We start from the raw sequence: 25797 nt of genomic DNA on the forward strand, positions 1-25797 counted from the left end.
TAAGCAGATTCCCAGGACACTCTAAATAGAAAGCTCAGAAATGGCGTCTGAAAATAAAGCAGCAACTTCCACTTCACCCACATTCCTTGCGCACAGACTTTCTAAAACTTTAGCAAACATATTACCCAGAAGCATTTATTCATTTTAAATTCTCCCAAGGAAAACAAATATCTAATAAATTATTTTAGAACATAAATAAATCAAGAGCAATAAGGAAATAGCATACACATGCTATTTCTCAGTCTTGAGGATAAGTCACAAAGATCAGATACTGAAGTGATGACGTAAGGAGAACTTGACAGCAATTAAAGACTGACAATAGCTTGTACTTCAGATGCTTTACCACCACCTACTCAGCTTATATTTGATATTCCAGAAAACAAACACTGCCCTACAGCTTCTTGTATTGTTTCATCGGAAGGAGAGACAGTGGTCTTAAAAGCTGCTTCAAATATTCCTCAGAAAAGGAGACCCCCTTCCTCTCTTAATGCAGTTTATAATAGAAGACTGAAGAATAGTGAGGACTGGATCCTTAAAACCAGTTTATTCACCTGCTTCAACAGAATTACAAAACAAGGCACAAGTTTCAGAAGGAATCCAGTTGCATTAATAGTGTAATCAGTCAGTTTCTTAAGCTGTTCATGGAATTACAAGCACCTTAAGAATGTGAAACAGTTCTTCCTGTACAATTCTCTCTCAAGTTACTTCATAACCAACACTTATTAGAGTCCGTCCTTTCTTTAGAAGTATTTCTTATACCAGGTACACCATATCTTGAATTCCCTTAGATATATCTTATGTAACTACAAGGATATCCCTTCTATTTCTCATGGCAGCCATTACTGCCAAGATGACTGCACTGTTCCCCTCTCTTTTTTATTCCCTCTTCCCTTACTTTGAAGACTGTGAGAAGTGGCATCTCCCTGTTTCTCCCAAAAAGTGTCAAATCACATTGTGTCATTACAACCTATATTTATCAGCTGTACCACAATTTCTTTAACAAAACAATAGCACTGCTGAGGGAACAATCAGAACAAATACCTGCAAAGGATGATAAAGAATTTCACAAGCAAAAGTGAGAGAGCCTGCTGCTGCTCTTCTAGTCCATCTGACATTTTCTGGACACACTGTAGCAGCTGGAGCCTGAGGACCTGAAGAATGTTGTCAGGAAGCAGTGATATTCCTGGAGGAATGTCATCCACCCTAAAGAGAAAAACCACACACAAAACTGTTAATCATGCAAATGACATGCTACCAATCAATTTCAAGGTGCTCATGTAATGTTCCAATAAGCCTCTAAACGAAAGGTTGCTGAACGGATGGTTCACAAACACTTCCTAACGAACCAAAAGGAAAAGCCTGGTGGCAATATGTCACCTTGAGCTTCCTTTTCCCCAGCAAGGAACTCCACTGAATAAAAAGGTGTTTAAAATTCATTAACTGGATTTCTCAGTGCTCCTCCATGCAATGATCTGCCTTAATTGCCATGGAGAAATTGCATGATTTTCATCAGGTAAATGGGTGGCCTGGGAAACCCCTAAATAAGGAAAGGGATGGCCACAATGGAATGAAACATGAAAACTAAACTCAAAGGGAATATTTTCAACTTTCTACTAAAGATTAAGTGCCCACATAAATGAGATACCAATTATTGAACAGTTAATGAAGCCCAGTTGGTAGACATCCACAGTGAGCTTCGTGTCTTTCTTACATGAATTACAAAGCCATAAAAGCTAAGATTAAATACAAAAAGAAAGCTGTTCACAATAAGAATGAACAAAGGAAGATGCGAAAACCAGGGTCTGAATGTGCAAGAGAGGGAGCTTTCAAAAATCCAAGTCTTGGCACACTCATTTTGCATTATAAAATCACCCATCCTTATTAGCTTCTGGATATCATTAACCCAGCAAATAGGGATTTTTTTCTGCTATCTAATTATTTTCCGGAGTCAAAAAGAGTGTTGCATTGCTGTTAAAATTAACAGCTCTCCCAAGGCCAAACAAGGCCCTGAAGAACATCAGGTATTCTTGCCTAGTGTTTTTGCTAAACTGAAACATTTTTAGAAATATACTAGTGAGAACCAAAGGAAGGAAAGAAGAAAATCACAAACCCAGTAGCTAAGCCACTAACCCAGGTACAGCTATATAGAAACCCATTTTCATCAACAGTATGGAAATATGTAGGTGTGTTAGAACACTCTCTCGGGTGAATACTGTTTATCTACTGTTGCACATGCTAAAGAGAGTTTGCCTCTAGCACCACCTGTGTAATCTGACACATTCTCTATGAAGTCTACATAGGAAAAGGAAAACACAAGCAAAAGCCTTAAGGCTTACAAAAGCCTTACACATGGCTAAAGTCAGGGAAAATTACAACAAAAATTCAGCTAGCTCAAAAACTCACTAATGACGCTTGCATATGTATATCCCTATAAGAATAAGCATCAAAAAGTGTGGGGAAATGCAATGACTGACACTAAACACTGTGATACCACTTATTTGCAGGAAATGGGGAACAATATGTCGTTTAGATTTTAAGTTGAAAAGGAAGCATACGTAGAAGGGAAGAACTGAGACCAAATTTAGTAAAACTAGACAGGAGTGACAGCAAGCTCTCACATCCCAGAAAACAAGTGCAACCCATACATATACAAAGGACCAAATACTGTTGATTCCTTTGCCTCTTCACAAAGTTGTGTAATTTGTTTTTCAGATCCTGGGATTCAGAATCTTCAAATTTGTGTTAAAAATTTCGGAATTATTTCCAGGGCCTCAGCTTTAAACTGATACAGACACTAACCACAAAATTAAAAGCAACTGCTTTTTTCCAACACAACTGTCAAGAAAGAAATCTCAATTTCTGTGATAGCAGCTTTACTCCTCAAAATGCCAGCAGGTCCATACCCTCTGGGACTATAAACATGGCTCCTCATAATCTGATAATTCACCATATCTCTGTATTAGGAAAACCATACTTTTTGACAGCTGAAATTATATATCCAGAAGTAATTTCCCTAAAATGGCCATCAAGTCTTTTTCAGTAAGATCATAAAATGCTTTACAAGAGAGCAAACAGCATACCCTTCATGCCTCACATCCCAGAGAATGTTTTCTCTGCAGTAGCTGCCTGACTGTGCTATTGCACAACCCATGAGCATTTACTGCCTTATGCAAGACTGACACAAGAAATACTAAAACCAAATATACTACAGAGTATACAAAAAATTATAAGTGTTCATAAATGATCAAACTTCTCACCTCTGAGCAAATCACCACTCTATCACCACAAAAATGAGGAAGTTACATTTGTGAACATGTAGTTCTAAATTTTTCCTCAACAAGGCTACTTGTGTAAACTGAGTATTGCAAAAGCAGACAAGCTTAAAACCCCCATAAATCTCAAAAAAACATGTCTTAACTGAAATTCAACTCCTGGTACTCTACCTCACATATGAGGAAGACCTTGACACATTTGGGTTCTTTTTGTTTATCATTTCCTTGCATTACATTAACATTTTGCAGCAATATAAACTGCCATCTCAGGTGTCTGAAAGGAAGTTAAATTACTCTCTAAATTGTATCACCTATTGCAGCTCAAACTCACACTGGCACTTTCAACCTCTCCTCCACCAGTGTTAAGCCCTTTGGAACAAAGTGCTGTAGAAAACCAGGCTTTACTTTTCAACCACCATGAAACCATTTCATCAGCATTCCCATCATGATTCCTGCATCATTTTTATATGGGTTTGAAGTCAATAAATTACCAAAGTACGGTTTCTATGGTACTTTGCATGAGCTGCCTTTAAGCTGCTTTACTTGAGATCATGCAAACTGAAAGCAGAAAAAGAGCATGAGAATACTCTAGAGGCCTTTGTTGTTTCTAAAAGCATTAACCCAAATGACAATTCCTCTCCTCCAATGAGGGGAAGAAAAAACCTCCCACCAGCTGGCAAAGGTTTTATCCTTTTCACAGTAAATACATATAAAATGAATAGTAGAGAAAGAACAGGCACTATTAATCTTTCATGATCAATGCTCAAAGCCATCAGCATACCTATTTTCACATTTTCAGTAAAATCACCTCACCTTTTCAGTAAAATTGTCAAGAATACCATTAATGAACCATTTAATTTAAAAATACAGGGTAGATGCACAAAGATGGAGCTGCATAAGCCTATAAGCTGCATAACTGTATAAGCTCTACTTATACAGTCAAATCATACCACTGGATACACTCATCATCTATATTTAGAGATTTCCTAATTCTGCACTATGTAGCATCTTTCAGACATTCAAAGCAGATTTCAGGAAATTATATAGTTTAATTTATAGAATAAATACTCTTATCAGTTAAACCAGCATATGACAGTGCCAATCAAAGAGTCCTTCTTTCAAGAAGGAAAAAAAATCCTACAAAACCACTAATAGTTTCATTACATTTCTTAAATGGTGTTTTCTTGGATGCTAAAAAAAACACATATGTTTTACATTGGCACAGAACTTCATGCCTGTCTTCCAAAAGGTTAGTTTTGTCCAGCAATCTGTACAAGCTTTCTTCTCCCTACACAGTTTCTCATCATTTCCTGGTGTTTGCCCTTCAGTACACTAGGTCATTCAGACATGTAGCTGTAAAGTATACTAAGATTTATATAGGGAGAAACAAAAACAAAAAAAGCAAAGTATTAGTCCACTCAGTTCTCATTTACTAGCATTATGCATTATTTCCAATATCAAAAGACAGAACTACTTATTCAGTAACTTGTTTTTACTGGAGTTGCTCGAGTCTATGGGTCCCTATGGCCCAAAGAAAAGACTCACTGGAAATCAGTATTTGTTGGTTCCACACTGACCTACTTCTTTTTTGTGGGCTTAGTAATATCAGTTCCACAATGCAAATTCCTGCAATATATATTGACAAACTCCAAAAATATGCCACTTCTCACACACCTCGTTATCTCAAATGCCAATAAGGGCAGAAACTGCAATTATTTGTTAATCCCAATATCTGCTCTCAGTGTAATTTTTATTATAGCCATAAAAGCACAGGACTGATCTGCCTTCATCCCTGTATTTTTTTGATATGTCTTCTCTACATTTGTTACACAAATGAGTCTAAATCCACATGGGCCTATTCTTCCAGGCTAAATCACTAATCCTGTCATTAACCTCAGAAAAATACAGTATTTTTATGCTCACTAAGCCATCACTTAGCACAACAAAGATGCTGCTATTGTTCTGCACAACTAAGCTTCATGTGTTAAGTTGCTGTAAAAAACCACCACCAACAAAACCCCCAAAACTCAAAAATCATCAACAGAGAGAAACAAAAGAACTCTTGAGAACTTTAAAGTACCAAGGCATTCTTCTTTTCCATTGTTCAGATTCCAACATTAAGTAGTATGTTAAAGATAACCTGTGCCAAAGGAAAAACCTTTTTCTTTAACACAGTAAGATGCATTTTTGACACTGCAAACAAAACAGATCTTAAGAAAGAGCACAGAATTAAGTTGAAGGTTCTGCTTCTTGGTAATTGCACTATATATTTTACATTTGTATAGGCATTATGCAGAAAATTTTAATACAAAGACCCAAGAAGCCCAATTTTTATTCACCAAGATCCAGCTGCAACATTCTTTATTTCCTTTAACAGTAGAGGCTATCACTTACACTTCAAACAGCATCTAATCCAAAGTCCATTAAAGAATTTCCATTGATTTCAACAGGGCTTGGACTGCAGCCATCACGCAGGGAGAGCCATTCTTTGCATTCAAACACCAGTAGCTGTATCAGCTATAATACTGACACCACTTCTCATGATTTCTGAATTCCACAGCATTTGTTCTTCCTTAAAACCCTTAGTTCATGCAAGCATCTCAAAAGCAAGAGAAAACATCCAGTGCCTAAGTTTCTATTCCTCATTTGCAAAGTTAGCCTTCAAAATACAATCCTTAGAACGCAGCAAATTCAAAATACTAAATATGGAACTCTGAAATTAAGACTTCAATACCACCTCATGATTATCTCTGAGAACTTGTGGTCAGCAACATGAATGAAGTCAGCAATATTCTTGCCCTAAACTGAAGTCTTCATGATTGCAAAGAAACCACTTTAAAGCCTATCATTTGTACATATTTTTTAAAAGGTTTTCAATGAAAGAGTCTGATATCTTAACTAAGCATTTCATGTCATCCTTACTTTTAAAGCAATCCCTGAAATAAAATTACAAGCCCTTTATCTACATTTTACTTCTCTTCAGTCACTGCTGCTAAGGATACCAACCACTAACACTGACTAATAATATTTCATATGCAACATTTAATGAATTTATTTAAAACCATGCACAAGGAACAGTATTTCTATGAGCAAGAGCAAGTGAATACCCATGCCATCTCCTGATATAAGACAAATACCAGTATTTACCTAGTTTCATCATTCCCTTCCCAATTTGACCTTCAAAAGAATGGGAGTGCCACTCAACAACTGAAAAGTCTTTCTTTTGTTTAAAGGTAGTATTGACATTGAACAAGACTGGGCTGTCAGCCAGGTCTGTTTCAGGTATCAAAGATGAACGGGTCTGTAATACTACATACCGAGTTGGCAGCTTCTCAAAGTCCACATCCAGAAACTGTTCATAGCTAGAAACAAAGCTATCCAGCCACAGCTTCAGGTAATCTGGATCCTTCTGCAAATAAGAAGAGAACATTAAGCAATATTGCCCTCAAGAAAATCTGTCAACAACTCTGAAACGTTAACTTGAATGGAAAGCTTTCCTTTAATGCATTTCAATGGGAGAAAGGAGGGAATATGCAGATTTTTAGAATTAAAATTTAAAACCCAGTGTCCTTTTAAATTCTCAGCCATGTGGTGCTGATGTGATATTCTTAATGTATTCATTAGTTCATGTGTTTCTATTTCCTGGTACCAGTGCCAACCAAAGCATTTTAGCTTCTCCCCCCAAACAGCCAATCTTTACGTCCTCTCCAGAGTAATATGTACCAGGTTTACAAAATTACTAGTATATTCTAGTCTAGACAGCATAAATGTTAGTACACCACACTCTTTATGGCTTATAAAATTAAATGAGAACTCCAATGACAATCCTAATCACAAAATAATTTGCTTTTTGTTTCAGTCATTGATCAATATGGCAGCTAGCAGCAGATTAGAGCCAGATTGAGTGGTCCAAGAGACAAGGCAGAACTTGTTTTATAGATACTTAGTATACAAGTCACAATATATGAATTTAAATTTAGGCTTCCTAGTTGTTCTTCGTAGAGTACACAGACTGCTCATGACCAGCAGTTCCTCAGAGCTGGGCATCACTGACAGAAGGGAGGACAAACACTAGAGCCTGTAGGACTGCCAAACAGACAACACTAGCAAAGCAACAGGTAAATTGTATGCCAGAAGCATTTGGCTGATTAGACGTTGGTAACTTAGGTACTAAGATAACACTAGAAAAACATACGTATATATATATATATATATATATATATATATATTCTAGCTTTTACTAATCTATCTGCTAATAACAAGGCTCTCTAATGTCATATTGTGATAATATTATCACATTCAGGGTAATACCCTTGAAAATCCAAGGTAGTCAGACAAGTCATCTCTGAGTTTGGTACCCCTAAACCTGAAATGTCCAAGCTATGTATTTCCAAACCCAATTGTGTTCATCATTCACCCAAACCACTATGAGAAAAGTATAACAGGGTACTCTAACACAGAAGAAATTTAAGGGACATTAAGAATACACTCTGAAGAAGCCACCATGCAATATAAACTTGTAGAGAAAAGATGTCTGCCCCCAGGGAGCTACGGAAGGATGCTAAGGAGCTTTCAACTTTGTTATTCTTACAGAAAATTCCACTCCATCCACTTTGGAACTGGACCACTAAAGTGTGGGATAAGTCCCACACCTGGGATTATGAAGGAAAACAAGTTCAGTTTTAGTGAAAGCACTGTAAAAACTCAGCTTCACTGCAGTACATTAGTTTACTGTCTTCTGATTGAAGATGAAATGTCATTATCAATTCAATGTAAGAAGCCCAAGGCATTGCTGCCATTCTATAACGTCTACTGAAACTGAGCAACCTCTTCTACATTCTTCTGTCATTCTCACTAGTTTCCCATCTGAAAGCTCAAATCAAAAGGCTTACGGATGGGGGAAAGGAGGATACTTTCATGTGCCTTGTATACTGGATACCCATAAAACACATAGGAATCTAAATTTAGGCTTCCTAGTTGTTCTTGCACAGAGACTCTGCTCATGACCAGTTCCTCACAGCTGAGCACCATTGCCAGAAGGGAAGGTAGATACTAGACCACTGCAAGTCACCACAGGAAAACTCTGTCAAAATATGCCATTTGAGATAATGTCATTTTAGAAGTCAAGCTGCTTAATTTTCAGAAGCAAGCTGCCAGACCATAGGTAACGTATTCCTCCTGAAGGACCGGACAGTCACAGACATTAATACACACAATGCAGTCCCACATTCTACACTATAAATGATCTTCAAAATAACTTTCAAATATTTGCCTGAAGTATTACAGATTTTAAATTGCTTCTGATATGCTCCAAATTTTATAAAAATTTGCAAAAGACTTAACCTTTTTGTTCATCCTTCTCTTTTCCCTTTTCTGTATCTCCTTCCTTTTGCTTGTTGCCTTTATATTACCACAGATATTCCCTAATAACCAATTATTTCCCTTCAGTGTTAAGACCAAAGAGCAATCTGTGAATAACAAACACACACAGTATTCTGGGGCTATATCAAGCTAACAGAAAAAGTTGCCAAGAGAGACTGACAGAATACAGTCAGTGCAAAATTGTCAGTACAAAGGAGCCTCTGGAGGGAAGGGTATGCAGAATAAAATAAACATGGGAATCCAGAATCTGAAGTGCTGCAAAATTCTTCTCAGAGCATCTTCCCACATATTTGAAGACATGGGAATCCCTTTCTCATTCTAGACTTCACCCCTCCCCATACCCCCAAAGATCACTCTTAACTCAAGCAAGAAGTGTCAGAAATACCCTGACACAATTTACCTCACTATCACTATTAATTATATATGAAATGTGTTCAGATACTGTGACAACAGCTGCCAAATAAAACCCTCAGCTAGATACATATCTATTAGCTTTCACTGCCTTAAACGCATATTCTTGTTTATTTTTTCTAATTGTCTTATTATTCCTTCTTCCACTTTAGTCCCAGTTTCTCCCTCATTCATATTCTTTCTTTCTCATCTCTGCTTTATTCCCTTTCATCTTTTTAAGTCACCACTCCTTTTCTGTTAAAAATTTGTCAAAAAAGTATTATGCCCTGTAAGTGTAATGTAGCCTTGTCCTCATGTTTAACAGGTACAGAACTACCAAACAGTTATCTTAAACACACACCTAGTAATTGCCCTCAGGATGCAACTGCAACCTACAGAATGAAGCAAGCTTTGAGATACAGTATAAATTCAATGCTTCCAAGCCACCTCTACAGAGTTAGATTATTTCAATCAGATGAGTACAGAATACTCATTTCAAAGGTTCAGAGATAAAACACCTTGAAAATCAAACTAATAGATGGGCAAGAGGTAAGACTTGCTAACACCTAAAAAGAATGAGCTCAAAGTAGCAGATGTTGTCTGCTGACACTAAAGCTTTTAAAAAAGCTGTTCATATTTAAAGCTTTAGCTTTTTTGTAATTTACAGCAAGTTACTTTAGTCACATGCAAACTATTTCACAGCATCATAAAGATGAGGAGAACCAGGATACGATTTTAGCAATTACAGTATAGCTCAGGCAACAGAGGACAAAATAGTACCATCCATGGCAAAGTAACCAACAGCAATTTTACCATATGCATGGTTCGTGTCCCTAATGATAATGTGCAAAACTGAACCTGTTGAACAAAAAGTTTTTTCCTGTCATGAGCAAGTTCTCCTTGAAATATAACATGAATTACTAAATTGATCCTATTCATATTCCCAAATTAAAATAACTTGTTGCCACAGGTAATGCTCACAACTAGCTGTTGACAATAAACTTTTGTAGGAAAAGTCAGTTTTTCTTGGTCACGTATCATGAAGGAAGTTGAGCAAATAATGTCATTATTGAGACTTAAAACTGCATTAACAGAAGATTGTGAATGAGAGGAGAGGAATGGGAGGACAAAAGACAAAATTACATTAAATGTCTGCTTGCTCATTTTTAATAATATAGCCTAAATCAACTTCAAGTTTAAGATTAAGTTAAGCCTCCTTACCCTTAAACTATAATGCCTTTGCAAGACTATCAGTGCAAGAGAGAATAGTGGCAGATAAAATATGCAATAGAAAGCAATTATGTAGATGGCAAGAACAGGGCACTGATGTTACAAAAAGCAAAATGTTTTTCCTTACCTGTAGAGCATATACTACTCAATTCACTTTACCACTAAACTCCTCCCGAATCTGGTAAAAACCAAGAACTGTAGTATTGTTCAATCATTACTTGCAGCACAATATTTAACTCCCTTGTACCTCAATCCCCTGCCAGCCTATTAATTACACATTATTCCAAGTTATTAAAATAATCAAGCTTTGATATCAAATTACAAGGTAAAATGTGCCAGTAGCAAATTGCTTACACAACAGTTGACTCATTCTGAGTCAAATCTAGAGATTCCCATCCAGGCAATAGCACTTGGGGGGAAAAAAAAAAAAAATAACAAAATCATCAAGGCAAAAAAAGCAAAACAAGATCACTTAGCAACATAAGAAACACTAATAAATAAACCTCCATTATAAACCACCTAATAGAAGTATGCCACCTTTCCAGAAACAAATACGGAGACTTGCAAACTAAGAGTATGTAATTCCAGGAAAAAATGACCCAATATTCAACAGGTTTGCTGCAGACATAAATTATTTCAAAGACGTTAGAAACTTCAGTTAAAACGAGCTTTCAGACTTTGAATATGGCCCAGGTTTTCTGTTTTCTTTATTTGCAGCAATCAGCCCAGACCCCATGCAGTCACCTGTGGAAAGCTACAAGAAATCTTAGAATTTTACTGAAGCAGTTTTAAGAAAGGAAGTTTACAATGGTAAATGTTACCCATGGCAAAGTCTACAAAAATGTCCGTTCCTAAAACATAGCTAAACACACACCTTCCTGAAGACCAGCCTAGAGTGTTTCAAATGCATCTTATACTTTCCTAAACCAGAAGAGCGCTGGTTGAGGATAAAAACTGGCTTTTTATATTGGTTTATATTTATAATTTCAGAATTAAACCAGACAGTAGTAACGGGTATCAGCTGCTTCCTGCACAATGTACACTGCAATTATCCTACCCAGCATCTTTATGTTGAACTTTTTTTGAGGTCAGCTGCTGCCATCTAACATGAAGTTTACATTCAGTGGATTTTAGAATCAACTGAGTTCCCTCCCTACCCACTTTTTCAACTATTCTCTTTTTTCCCATGACAGAAACAGTAAAGCACATTAACAGCAGAACACAGATTGACCTAACTTCAACATGAACATATTTGTGTTCATCAATGCCAGATCAACTTTCCAAGCCAGTATATGCTGCAATCCAACAAGTATCTGTGTTACCACATGGCAGAAGATAGCATTCCACGCGTACCACAATACTTCAGATCTGTGTTGCTACTGGGAGTAAGAGATGTCTGAACTGCAACCCCAGCTGCAATTGATACACTATAAATTGTTAGCTACTCCATTGTATCTGGAGTCCTCTTAAGGAAGCAATAACTTAGCCAGACCATAGTAAAGCATCCTAAATGCTCAGATGCCTTATTACCAGTAAAAGCCATGAAACCTATGGAAACCTGATACCCTGCTTTCATAATTTCCCTTTGTTGTCGTTCTGCAGACTGGTAGCTGCAGCCCATACCCCAGACAACAGCCCCAAGGTGTTTTCTATAGTGCTGGTTGAAGACGTACCATGCTTTAAAGCACAGTGTACAAAGCAATGTATGTTTTTATAACACACCACAAGGATAAACTGGAATAAACCAATTTTAGGTTGGTGCTCTTTCCCAGCCCTGCCACACACACTCTGCAGACATGCCTTATGAGATCAGCAAGAAATGCAAAGGAAACATTTGATTTGTACAAAGCAATAAGAGCAGAAAGAAGCTAAATGTGGTAATAAAACACCTGTCACCACTTACAGCTTTCCAATCACTAGAAGAAAGTAAGAAAACGTTGATTTTCTAAACCTTGCAGCCTTCTAAGCCACAAGCCTAATCTTTTCATTTATTTTATGTGAAACTTACCTTATGCCATTTGGTAAATACAAAACAAACTTCTGTAACTTATTTGAATAATAATTCATATACAGAGACTGCATGCCTTAATACTTCTGGAAGATAATTTCTCAATGGATTAAAATTCCAAGCTAAAAATCCAACTTAAGTTAGCCATTTCACTGTTTCTCTTCATAACAATAAACTGAAACAACCAGAGTTTTGACAGGGCTATTTTAAGAGAGTGTTGTTGTAATGATATGTGCAAATCTAAAATAAATAAATTTTAAAGGTAAATAGCCTATTAAATCAAATGTAGCTCAGAGTACCTAAAAGTGAAAATACTTCCTTGTTCTGCCCTTCCTTAAATACTTCTGGTTTTCTTAAACAAAACACACCCAAAACCAAATAAAAAACCCCAAACTACCAGTCTTTAAGCCTCCATTTTCATAACATCCTCTTGGCACCATAATAGTTGTCATAGCCCTTTACATTTGGAAAGGCTGCCAGGCCCAATTGGTATTGCCCTCCTAGCAGGAACACCCCTTTCCCCCCACCTCCTCCCCACCTCAAAAAAAAAAAAAAAAAAGCCAACAAAAAAAAAAACCACTCAAAAAAGCACAACATCAAAAAAAAAAAAAAGAAAGAAAAAAGAACAACCTAAAAAAACCCAATGATTTTTAATCATCATAAAACACATCCAGGAGAGGTTGGTTCATTTGGGGCTTTTTTAACTAACACAGTTAATACTACACTAGAAAGTTAAAAAAATAGTTGCTAAATAAAACCAGTCTCTTAGTGTACAGTATGGATAGCAATACTGTGGCTAAACACTGCCAAACATTACCAAATTTTCCAGAAAGACTACATTTTAACAGTTACAATATATAAACTCTAGCAAGGCTATCCTTAGACTTGGTGGAACTGGGAAACAAGCCCTCAATGTTAACACCAACTTTAGGTTTAGCTACACTGAACCAAACCCAACAGCAGAGAAGTTTAGTCTAACACCTTTCTGAAAGATACAACATTCTCTAAGGCAATGAAGTGAAAAGAAACTATAACCAAAAACTACACTAACTTTGGACAGGTTCTTGTCTTTGATGTACTAAATTATATAGAAATTATAATAGCTTTCTCTACTCTTTATGAAGACTGATGAAACGACTGACAAAGAAATGTCCGGTCTTTTTTTCCCCCCAGTAATTATTTGCCTATACAAGAAGGTCAACAGGAATTTTTTGCACCAATAATCACATTTTTAAAATTCATAACAAGCCAGTTTCGAATTCTTACATCTAAGTTAAAACAAAAACATCTTACACAAAACTGGCATTGAAGTCCTCCCACTGAAAGTGTTTAGACCCACACCTGTGGAATACAGGCACATTCACCCAAGGTTTCAAATCAATACAAGTGCTGCTTTTAGATTTAACCATAACTTCCAGCCCTACTAACGCTCCAAGCAAACAGACACAACTGGAAGGGCAAAGCTCAATACAATTTTTTATAGCCACATCCAGGAAGTATTAGTTGTTAAAACAAAAGCTGGACCCACCTGAGGCTATTTGTGGTGTCACATTCCATGCTCCAAAGGCAAAAATTCCCTGCAGAGCAGTTCAGAGTCAGACAGGGAGACAAGATCGACTTGTTTGACAAGACAGTTGTTTGAAGTCGTTAAATTTAACATCAAAAAGCCAGCCTGGTCTGACTACTGTGCATAGCAGTCAGTCAACCTTCAAAGTGGATTTCAGTTTATAAGCACTACCATGAAATCTCACTGGCACTAGTATTATGGTAACTAATTCCCCATCCCCAAGCATTATATTTAAAATAAGAACAATTCCTTGGTGTTAAGGCTGAATTAGACCTACCAAAAATGACATTAGGAAAATTAAACATTAAATACTACTGCCTCAGATCACCAGCGAGTTTAATAGTCTTAAAACTAACTGAAGTAGTCTGCATAATACAGAATGGTAGATCATTTCTCAACACTGTTTGAAATAAACTCTTCATTGGGGGATTACAAGGTTTGATTTAAGGGGGCTTTTTCCTCTTAATGTTTTCAGACATAAAAAGCAATATTTTCAGCATAAGATCTCCTAGGAGCCTTTATTCCAAAATATGCCAAAGTGCTTATACTTTTCATGAACCTTTAAAATCTGTAAAATGCCAAAATAACACCTGAAAAGCTTCATTATAGCAACAAGAGTTAGAATTAATAAAAGCTTCTTGACAAACTGTCTGAAACTGGCTAAATTGCCTTGACAAATTCAATCAATTTTAATTGTCAAGGGAACCACCTTTGGGCACAACTTTTCCCTTTGACCGCAATACTAATTTCTGAATCAGCTGTTGATCCAAAAGAAGGAAGGCTCCTGGCAAGTCATTATAAACATCCTTTTCCAAAATTCACACAAGCCTTCTGCTTCATTTCTGGAATTAGAAGAAAAAGGGGGATGTGCTTTGCTTTATAAGTGGGAGTTGCAGTGAAACAACAATAGAAACAACTATTTTGGGGCAAGTCAGAAATCTCCATTTGGCATACAGATTTATACCAAAAAAAGCCTATAGCTGTCAATCACTATAAAATTTAGCTCACAAACATCAGAAGTCAAAGTCAATATACTTTCTTTTCAAATCAAGGAAAATAATTATAATTTTCCCCTAATCTTCCATTAAGGCCCTAGGTTAAAGAAAACGCCCATTATCTGAGAGTTATTTGATTTCCTTTCTACTTGGACTCATCAACAAAACGGGGAAAACAAAACTAGTTTTCTCACTAAAATGGAAGTAAAGCCTCTATTTTTCTCTCCTGCTCTTTTTTTGCTGTTGCTTTTCAATGACAACACAATTACAGCCTTGTAGCTTGGAACTGCCACGTGACTGATGCCATCCATAGGATGAATCTAGTTAATCTAATTTCAGTGTCTTCACATTTGATAGAAAGTACCACTTGGCAAGTTCCAGGTACAACCTGATACATAGTATTTCAGTCTTTTAAAGTCCACTGCACAGGGCACTTACCAGGAATATTATATTCTATTAACATTCACTTTTTCCATCAAAGTTGAAATAACAAACCAACAGTAGTAAAATCTGGAAGCTGTATTTTATGCCTAAGGGAACAAGAAGCATCCTAAACAACTCTAAGACAACTAAAATAACATGATGTCAAAAGTCTACAGTGCCAAGATCGGCCTAAACTTAATGAAAATTCAAACTATAGCTTAGGGAAGGTTTAGAGTTTAACACTTGACTGCTTTGAAACTGGAAGTTATGTTGTTGTTTTACATGAGAAATGGGCTGAGTTTTAGCAACAACACACACAAAGACAGCTTATGCACCATCAAGTTTCTAACTTTGCATGATGTAGAAGTTTAACACAGGCAAGCTGAAAGGAAGCAGGATGGTGCTACAACAGTAAAACCAGACTATTATTTCACCCAACCAACAGCCAAATATTGTCAAGTCTTTCAGCTGATAAAGGCTGAGAACTTGCATACAGCTTGCCAAAAAGTCATCTGTATTTGTTTCAGTGTTATAAGATTACCGTACACCAAATTTAACTAACGCAAGTTTTTCTTTCTTTAGCTATCAATTTCACTGGTTTTGTCTTCTCAGCCTCATCAGGCAGCTGAACTATACAGTGAAGGTATAAAAATACCTCACCTAAACTCACTTTTCAAAAGCCCCCTTAAAAAAAAAAAAAAAAAAAAAAAGGAAAATCAGACTCGAAAACCAGAGCATAGCAGAATTTGTGTTACTCGTTCAACTGCTGTTTAGTATCCCTTGCACTTCTGCCAGTACAGATTTAAATGATTAGGACACGTAGATATTGAGGTCAGATTTTGGCAAATAACACCACTGTCTTCTATACCCTGCTTTATTTCCAAGAGCTTTAATTTATATACAACAGCTATTAAAGGACTATTCTTCTCATCATGGTATTTTCTCTCCCCAATTCCAAGTTTGCCTTTAAAAGCATGTGAATACTACATATCTAACCAAAAACTGTTTTGTTTTGTTTTGTTTCTTAATTAAATTATGGAACAACAAATAAAACCTTTTCTCTCCTTGCTTCTCAGAACGTGCTCAAACATTTAGCCTACACATCCCATGAAGCTTCAGTCATTTATCAAGAAAACTGTCCATTCCAGCTAGTCCTAAATTCAGCAAAAGCACATGTAAATGAATACCAACTTTCATATAGCTGAGTGCGTTACACAATCATTCACTGACAGAGCTGGTAAGGCGACTTACAATCAGTCCGCACCTAACATAACCACCTTCTACAAAGCTTCCGAAGATTATGTCAACTGGAAACTCTGAGCTGATACCCCACATATACTGTCGGTTAACGTTTCCATCCCTCTTCCACAGGAGCCAAGCATTTACTCTAACCGCATGATACTTTTAGGAAAAGCAGTGTCAGTAACTTTTAAAATTGTTTTGGTTCCTAAATTCTCCTTCCATATTGAAAGCGAAAACTGGCAGTAAACCATATGAAGGTGCAATGTTTTCCTAGAATTATTTATTACTAACAGAATAATCATGCTATCTTATTGAAGGAGTCTGACTCAAACCACTTCATTTTTACTTTGCTTTTAATAGATATTTCTGGCATTAATGTTAAATCCTTATTTCCAAACCCTTCCAACCTCTAATTTTGCTTCCTCATTATTTTTTTTTTAGATGTCTTATGTGATACTCCTACAGGCTCTCAGGCAGGTTCTGGTGAATGACAATTGACAATACAAAGAGTACCAATTCTCCCTACATTAATAATTAAATGCAAATTCATTCACTGTTTTAATTCAGACTCCAGGAATATGCCCTCAAATATTTGGCTTCAAACCTATTCCCCCCACAACTTCAGTCTAAAAGCCAGAATTACTCAAAATAGTTATTTAAATAAAAGTGTATTTCCTATGCCTAACTGCTATCTATTGGATAATTAAAGGTTTAGCATCTGCTTTGATTTTATGCTGTCTTTGTACTATGTAAAAGTAGTATTTAATCATTAATTTATTTTAAGATTTTGTTTGTGCCTTCCTCAAATATCCTTTATCTAAAGCATTCAAAAGCCTTTGAAGCCTTTGGAATTTAACCTCTTAAATATCCTGTTTTAAAATATGCTCTGCTTTTAGATACTGGTATAACTAGCTATTCTTACAGTTAAATTTAATTCCTAATTTTACATGGCCATAGTTAGCAGTGTTACTCAGTGGTCAAACAATTATTTAATGCCACTTATTCCTAATGCTTACTATAGATACATGCAATCCTCAACCATAAATCAGAGAAACAGATTGTCATAAATGCTCTAAATATCAGAGGAAGCATCAACACACAAATATTTATCATCACATAAATCTAAGAGCTAATGTTTAGATTTACAGATGCATAGGGGAGCCTTAGTGAGATGTCCAACTTAAAACAGCATTTATGATGAGAGAAAAAAAAAAAATCACTACAATACAGTTTTAATTTCTTGGTGTTTCCATCACATCTCCCATCCTCTACTGTAGCCTCACATTTACTAGAACCTAAATCAGAAAAGTTAGCAGAACAAATTATTTCTTTTAAAAATAAGATGCTTATCTGTACTGTTGAGAGATGCGCAAGTTTTGGTGGTTTTCATTACATATATTTCTTTCATCAAGAAAAGCTCGGTAATTAAAGAAGCTCTTCTCTCTTCTGTAACAGCTGGTTAACCTCTCTGAAGCCTGTAAATATTTTAACCGTACCTACTGACAAATAGGGATTCGGGCATTAAGCTACAATGCTGTTCAACAGGCAGCTGGCAAGCCTTTCTCCCGTTTCCGTATTACGGCACAAGCATACTGCATATTTGAGTTGGTTCTCCAATATTATCAGAACACATGCTATCCCTGGATCTGAACCACACAACCAAACTACAAGTGCCACAACTCAGATACCACACAACAGCCTTGTGTTTGTTAAAGTCACTCTAATATTAGTACATCAACACTCAGAACCAACAGCCTGTGTGTCTAGTTTTGTGATAAATCATTCCATTTAACAGACATTAGATTCTTTCACTTCTGTAAAAACTTGATCTGGAATACATTTGTTGGTATGTTCAGAACTGATGTTTCTCATTAATTCCACTTAGTTTCTCACTAATCCACAAACCTGTGGATATGTAGGAATTTCAGTCTCATGCTGAACACCAGTAAAACCTTGAATCTTCGAGACAAAGCATGGACAAACTTCAGGTACTTCTTTATCTAAAAGTAGCAGCTACATATAGGTATTGCCAAAGATGATATAGGATGGTAAGAATAAAAAACAGCTTCTATATAGCTTTCAGAATATGATGGTTTTCTTACATCTTTGTCTCTTAGATTTATCTGCTGTCTTATTTCAACCTGAAGTCTGCATTCTTTGTGGCAGAGTTGCTGTTCTGTGTCTGAACAACCATCAGCACAAGGTCACCCCTTGTCCACAATTAAGAAAGGTAGTAGCTACTACAAGTTAAGAGACTGATGTCTCATATATACGTCAGCTATTTATATGAAAAGTTCTATATTTGTAGATACCAGAAATGTGTTAGTTCTTGGGCTATGAGACAGCTCTGTAAGTAGCAGACAGTAAATTCAGAATTGAAGTCCAACTGTTCTTGTTTATCTATATCCATTCTTAGTTCAGCATCTAGTAAATAGAGACAAAGATATTTCACCAACACATGGCCACCTGTGACTTGTGACATGCTCTTTTACAAATTACACTCCCTCAGAATACAGAGATGTATTTAAAACTATGGGCAGAAAAGTTATTTTGAGACAGCAATTGTTTAATAAATCTTCATTCACAAGTTTTAACAGAGGCATGAATTTACATGATAATTGTGACTTACAAGAAACCATTTTTACTGAACACTTTGTTTGTCAAGTATTCATCTAGCTGTAAGCTGAATACTTCTTTATCTAGCATAACAAAGGCAATATATAGTTATGCAAGATGAATCGCTGACAAATCAGCAGTTGCACAAGAAAGAAAACAAGTGCAAGCCAAGTCAGGATGAGATCATATTTGGGATGCAAAGGTCAGTGTTTCACACGAGGTTCACAGTTTCATGTCAAAGATTACATTCTTGTTGAATTACATGTGCTTCACCATAACTGAGCCTAATTTTGCTAAAACCACATTTCTTTGAGAAACACAACTACTATATCATTTAGGTGAACAAATTCAGTTCAATCATATTACTTGAAGCAACCCTACAATAGTCATGTCTATAAGCTGATCTGATCATAAGCTTTTTTAGCTTATTTACAACTACTCTCCAATTTTATACAGGGACAAAAGTTAAAAACCCCTTACACGCAAAACCTCATATTATTTAATATAAACTGACGAACCATCCCTTCCCCCTTATGCCTTTGAAACCCCACTTTTAAGGCAACTGGGGATTTTTTTTTTCTTTCCTTCTTTTTTGATTGAGGAGAAAATCTCTTTCCATATAAAAGGGTATCTGATCACTTTCCAAGTAAAATAATTAGTATCAGAAATCCTGACATACTTTATGCCTAAGAGTCTGAAACACCTACTGGAACAACTGGAAATGAAATACACACAGTTAAAAATCTTACAGATAAAATACAAGTTGAACCTCTTTAATTTCAATCTGCAGTAATGGTTACTTCAAAGGATTATAAAACACAGATTATTTTGGTATACGGATACATACTTAACACCTAAGAAAAGCTTAATCAACTAGTATTACAATAGTAATATTGTTACACCTATGCTGGTAAAACTGGTAGAGATCACTTCAGTCACATGAACATGAAAAGGTCACAGACACACATGAAAGCATGTCCTTTCCCCAGACTACTTCACTTACCCTAAGAGAGCTCTTCTGCTGTACATTTATGGTAGTAAAGCCTTTTCAGGTATCTGCTGCGTATGCACTTATATGAGAAATGTTTCAGGCTTCTGTGTAGATTATTGAAGGCTTTCAACTGATAGTCAATATGCTTGATATTACTATTGTCTACCTAGCCTACTGCAGAAAACTTTTTCTAGTGACTTCTATCACTAGGAAAAGTTTTAGTCCTTTTAGTCTAGTCCTTCTAGAAAGGACTCGTGTTACCTGTTCTACATATAATTCAATTATCTTAAAAGACACAACACTCCTACATTTGGATGAGGGGAGAGTAGCTTACATCCGTATCAATATTCAAGTAACAGCATTGTACATTAACAGATAATTGAACAGGAAAAATTGAACAAAAAACATTTGAAAAGCATCAAAAAACATGCAAGTTGTATCCTTAACGATGCTTTCTTTGCAAAAAGTTTGACATCATCATTTAAAAGAAAAAACAAACAAACCAAACAAAACTCAAGCATTAACAGTTCAGACTATCAACAATACAATGGTGTGATACAATCCCAGTTGTATCACAATTTCACTAAGTTTAATGAATTTTTAAACGGCTTCCATGCATAAATAATGTGTAGCATGATTAAATAGCATTGTGTAGCATGATTAAACATCTTAAACAGGAGATTGTAATATGCCACTTTGCAGCAACAGGATAGCTTTTAGGGGAACAAAAGCTAAATAATATAAGTCCAAAACCAAACCTCAACCTTAGATTAGAAACTGCCAGATGAAACAGAACTGAATACCAACTGCAACTTTTTCAGACACACAAACACGATCTTAAAAAAAAAAAAAAAAAAGAAAGAAACCACCTCATACACATTGTCATCCAAAGACTGCTTTTGCAGAGATCCCAGCTACATGCTGCTGTCTGCCCAAACCAGCTGAACTGCAGAAGAGGCAATGAAAACAGAGAAATGCCTTCCTAATGTTACATTGCACAAAATTAATAGCTGTGGCTGACACCTGATGCTGCCAGAAATGTTAGGTGATCACAAAGAACAAGAGTCATGACCTCGGATAGAAGGTAAGATAGTAACACAGCATTACCCATCACTCTGAAGCCATGAAAAAACCTGCTGCTGTAGCACAGGGTGCTATATTTAACATACTACCATGAAGGACCCAATTATCTAAAAAAGGCAAGACAAACAAGTCTATTTTTTTAGCAACAATACGAAGCATCACAAAAAAGGAGCTTGGATTTCACTGTTTCTTTAGCTAGCAAGACTGCAAAAGCTAAAACCACATACTTGGTATTTGTGGCACAACAAATTCACACCTTACCCAACTGTGATTCTCCAGCAGTTTTTGTAGTTGGGAGGAATTGCCTAGCTTTCTTCCTTCCCAGGACGTCAGCCACAAAGTCATGACAGTGCAACATACAGGATATGATACTATGCTTCACTGGGCAGTCCCAGGTATAAGGAGACTTCTCCTTAAACCACTATATCCTGTCACCTTATGCTAGATGCTCCACGGAGAACAAAGTATAGCACACAGATGTTTTCAATATATAACTGAACAATCTAATTTACATTAAAGCTTTACAACATTTTACATCCTAAGACCTAGCTTCTTCAGTTGCTCCTAACTTCAGCAAACTTAATCCAAGATAAAACATGCTGGATGCCTGCCCCAAGCAGAATGAGGTAAACCAGTAGAGAAAGAAAAACCAGTTTTGTGTCCAGCACTTTTTGAAGAAGTGAAGATTCCTCTTTCAGAGTTACTCTAGTTGCCTTCAAATTTTGACAGTTAGGGTTGTTTTATATATATATACACACAAACACTTTGCTACTTAAAACCTAGTCCTTATCAACATATGAACCCATTTAATTGTCCCTTTAACATATGGCTCTGGAAAAAAAAGGCCAAAAACATCACCAACAGCTCATATAGGCTGAGTATATCAAAAGTTACTTTTCTTTTAATATGCCATTCTCCACTACCCAAGAGCTGACTTACTCGGTACACTGCATTCCCATAGAGAAACTGAACGTCCTCTAAGTGATCTAAAGCACACAAAGCACACATTTAAACTAGTACTCCTTTATTTATGCAAACTTCCTGCTAGTAAGAGGACAACATGAAGATGGAAAGCATACAATCTGAATGAAAGGTTCCAGCAAAGGGGGAGAAGGTGTAAGACAAACATAAAAATGTTATAAAGAACTAAGGAGGAAAGAGACATAGACCGGCTGGGTAAAGAAATTCAGAGCTTGGCTCATTTAGCTCATTTCTGCAGCCCTGTGTCTCCCAAAGCAGAGTAAAGCCTAGATTCTTGGAGTCCGTTCCAAGTGTCTTTGTTCTTCTCACATCGATGAACTCACTGGCAAAACATCCATGTCCTCCAGTGCTAGGCTATTTCCTACTACCATTGACAGTACTATATTAATTTAAAAGGCAAAGGTCTATGCAAATATGTTTCAACCCAACAGATAACCCACGCTGGTAGCAGAAAGAAGTCATACCATGCTGTTATGTTTGCACTAGTTTTATTTTTAACATCTAGAGCATTAGGGTTGCAAACTCACACACACAAAAATTAAGAAAAGCTAGAATTAACACTGCTTTGTACAACCTCCATCCACTGCTTTGTGCACTTGTTCAGACTGCATGTACTTAAATTCTAACATTTTATGCTCTCAAGATAGGCCTTGTCTAGAAACGACCTGGGAAGAAGAACAAGAGAATGTCTGTTCTACCCTTAATGTCCTACTGGTTTGAGAAGTTAAAGGAACTGAGATACCTATGAAGCATGAGACTGCAAAGAGAAAAGGCAAAACAAACCCAGAGAGTAAGGCCATGAAAAGCTAGCCTTGCCACTGAGTGCCTATATGACAGTCCTTCCCCCTGCCTTTAGAGTTATTTTTTGTATGTTTTTTATTTTACAGATATCTATTCAGATCATCTGCAATCCAATTTGTGTACATACTCGGCAACCCAGAGGCAATTAGGCACTGTCCTTTAAACATAACAATTGCTTTACGCTATAAAATGCAAATAGAAACAGGACAGTATTTTAGTAACATTCTTGCCAGATGAAGGAAATTCATTATTATTAATGGAATACTTAGATGCTCTGATGATAACCAGCAAAGGAAGACTCGCGAGTAGCTTGATAAATCTGCTCTTTGGGATGGCTTTTGCTAACATAGTTTAAAAGAAACTGGAACTTCACATAAAAAGTAAGTATAAAGCTAAGTACCAGACAGCACTGAATTAATACATTCTAATGCCACGGCCTTACAAAGAATTATGTGAACATATGCATTCGCATAGTTAAAAAGATACAGCTGGAATAACTGCTTAAACTGAGCCACGAACACCATGCAATTCACACTGCACACACAAAAAAGCCCAACCTGAAGGGGCAAATCAAGAGATAAGGTTAGATACAGTCTAAGAATATAGCTGGATATAGTCTGCAGTTATATCCTTACAGAAGTCAGACAAGTCTATGCAATTTGTGAGGAAAAAAAACAATAATAACAGGCTAAAAAATGTTACAGACATTTTAAATACCTGACTTCCAAACAGAAGAGGAAAAAGACAAACAACCCTCCCCCAAATATTTACCTTATTGCAGTAAAGCATCCAAAGCTCATACAGCCTCTCTCGGGATGCCATTCCTTCCCTTGCTCTTTTCGCGATAGCAGCCACTTTTGTTCAAGATCCTACCATGCTCAGTTCCCAGGTGCTCTTTCCGTAGATTTTACTTTATTATTACAGTTATATCATAACCCGAAGAGTCAAAGATGAAAATAACAGCGTCTCAGTCTCTCCTTATCGGGTAAAAAACGTCGCACAACACAGGCAACTGCAGGCAAGTGTCAAGCATGTCCGCTCTTCGCCAGCGCCTCTTCGGTTTTAATCTCTGAAAGTGAAAACATACCCTTCAGGCCTTTGGTGGAGGAAGGAAATAACAAATCCGCACTTAAAGCCCACAGACGACCTCGGGAATTACGCGGCGGCAGGTCGCATCGTTTTCGTGCCTGACATTACCACCCCTACGACGGAGAACTCCGGTTTCTGACCTCCGTGACGCTTTCTCCTTTGCTGCAGGGACGCAGCGGGGCAGCCGTCCCGGCGGAGTCCCGAGGCGGCTGTGGTAACGCCCCGAGCGGACGGAAGCCCCCGCACGCCTGGGCCCCGGCCCGGCAGTGACAACTGCTGCCCTGCTCGCCCCAGGCCCGGACTCCGCAGCGGCCTCGGAGCCCGGCGGGCCCAGGCAGAGCCGTCTCCCGCAGCCTGAGGGCTGCCTAAGAAGAGACGCTGCCCGCGGCCTCTCCGCTGCCCAGCAGGGCCCCGTGCTGCCCCGCCGCCCGCTCCCGAGCGAAAGGAGCCGCCCCGTGCCGCCACCTACCGCGCCTTCCCCCTCCCGCAGCTCCCACCGCGCGGCCGCGGCCTCCCTCCCCGCAGTCCTCCCGTGCCACTGCGGGCGGCGGCCGGGCAATGCCGCGCGGCAGCCGGGCGGCGGAGGGGGCCGGCCCTCGCCACATCGCCCGCCCCGCCCGCATTCCGGTACACGCCCCGAGCGCCCGCCGAGGGGCGGCGAGGCCGCGAGCGCCATCTTGGCTTCGGGCAGGGGCAGGACCGTCAGTGCAGGCGGAGCGCCGGAGGCCTGCGGGGCGGGCCGGGGCTGCTGCGGAAGCTGTGCTAACTGTGGTGGCAGAGCCCTACGCAGCGCACGGCACCTCACCCGAGGAGCAGGCGGTCCCCGTAAAGTGACGGGACCCTCTCCTGCTTTAGGGGTCTCCTTGCCTGTAAAAGGATCGGCATTCCCAGTCCTTGCGACACCGAGCACCTCAGGAAACGTCCGCATTTGTAGGCAATAAAGCTAATGAAGCACGTACATGTGCTTTGCACACAGTCCAGAGAGGCCTGCCTCTGTAGCCTGAGGAGTGCGGACATGTATGCACATACAACCTGCTACTGCTTTAAAGTAGTCTGTACCTCATATGCAGAGCTTGCGTAGAACTAAGAAAACACTCCGAAAATAAAGTCAGATTTCTAAGGGAGGAATGTGGAAAGACGTTCTTCAGCTTGCTGGTGTGGCTCTTCACAAGCATGTGGGTAGTGCACTGACCCTCCCCAAGGCACAGTGCTCCAGCAAGTGACTTTCCTCCCACTCTGCTCCCTCAATAGTAGGGTCCTTCTAGCATGGCTTGCCAGGGAACAGGCTTCTCTCTGCATCCGTCTGTGTCCCTCTGCTCCCTTGGAAAGTGGGGTGGGAAATCAATGCTGTGTCAGGCTCCAGTGCAGGGAGAAGGAGATGTAAGGAGGCCTGGGCCTTCTCCTCCAGGTTGCTGTGAGGCCCTGCTCCTGCCACTGGGTCATCTCACCTGGATAAATCTCACACAGGGTCAGGTGATGAAGCATTCATTGAGCTGTCGATTCCTTTGCAGGGGATTTCCACATTGCTGCAATGATTTCAGGTGAGTTTTGAAAGTCCTTTGCAAAGGCGTTGACTGCGCAATGTCATTATATTGCCTGCTGTACAAAAAATTGCTAGGGATGGAGAAGTTTCCCCAAAAGCCCAGAGGCAGTCTCATACTGGTCCCTGCGATATGCCTTTATTTTCAGATGAGTGAACTTTCCCTGGAGAAATTTAAGGGCTAATG

General features: G+C 38.1%; 1 protein-coding gene across 4 annotated transcripts in view; it reads right to left on the bottom strand.

The window, feature by feature from the left end:
• NBEAL1 (neurobeachin like 1) overlaps nt 1-24677 on the bottom strand; it is an 85352-nt gene extending 60675 nt beyond the window's left edge. For all 4 annotated transcript variants that reach the window (XM_065670162.1, XM_065670160.1, XM_065670161.1 and 1 more), the window contains exons 1-4: nt 24540-24677; nt 23753-24050; nt 6590-6681; nt 1042-1203 (exon numbers count right to left, since the gene is read on the bottom strand). In XM_065670162.1, coding sequence (XP_065526234.1) covers nt 1042-1203; nt 6590-6681; nt 23753-23803 — 305 coding nt within the window. In that variant the 5' untranslated portion in view covers nt 23804-24050; nt 24540-24677. The remainder of the gene's footprint in view (nt 1-1041; nt 1204-6589; nt 6682-23752; nt 24051-24539) is intronic.
• Nucleotides 24678-25797: the final 1120 nt, after the last annotated feature.

This window comes from Lathamus discolor, chromosome 3, assembly GCF_037157495.1.
Source record: "Lathamus discolor isolate bLatDis1 chromosome 3, bLatDis1.hap1, whole genome shotgun sequence".
NCBI classification, from domain to species: domain Eukaryota; kingdom Metazoa; phylum Chordata; class Aves; order Psittaciformes; family Psittacidae; genus Lathamus; species Lathamus discolor.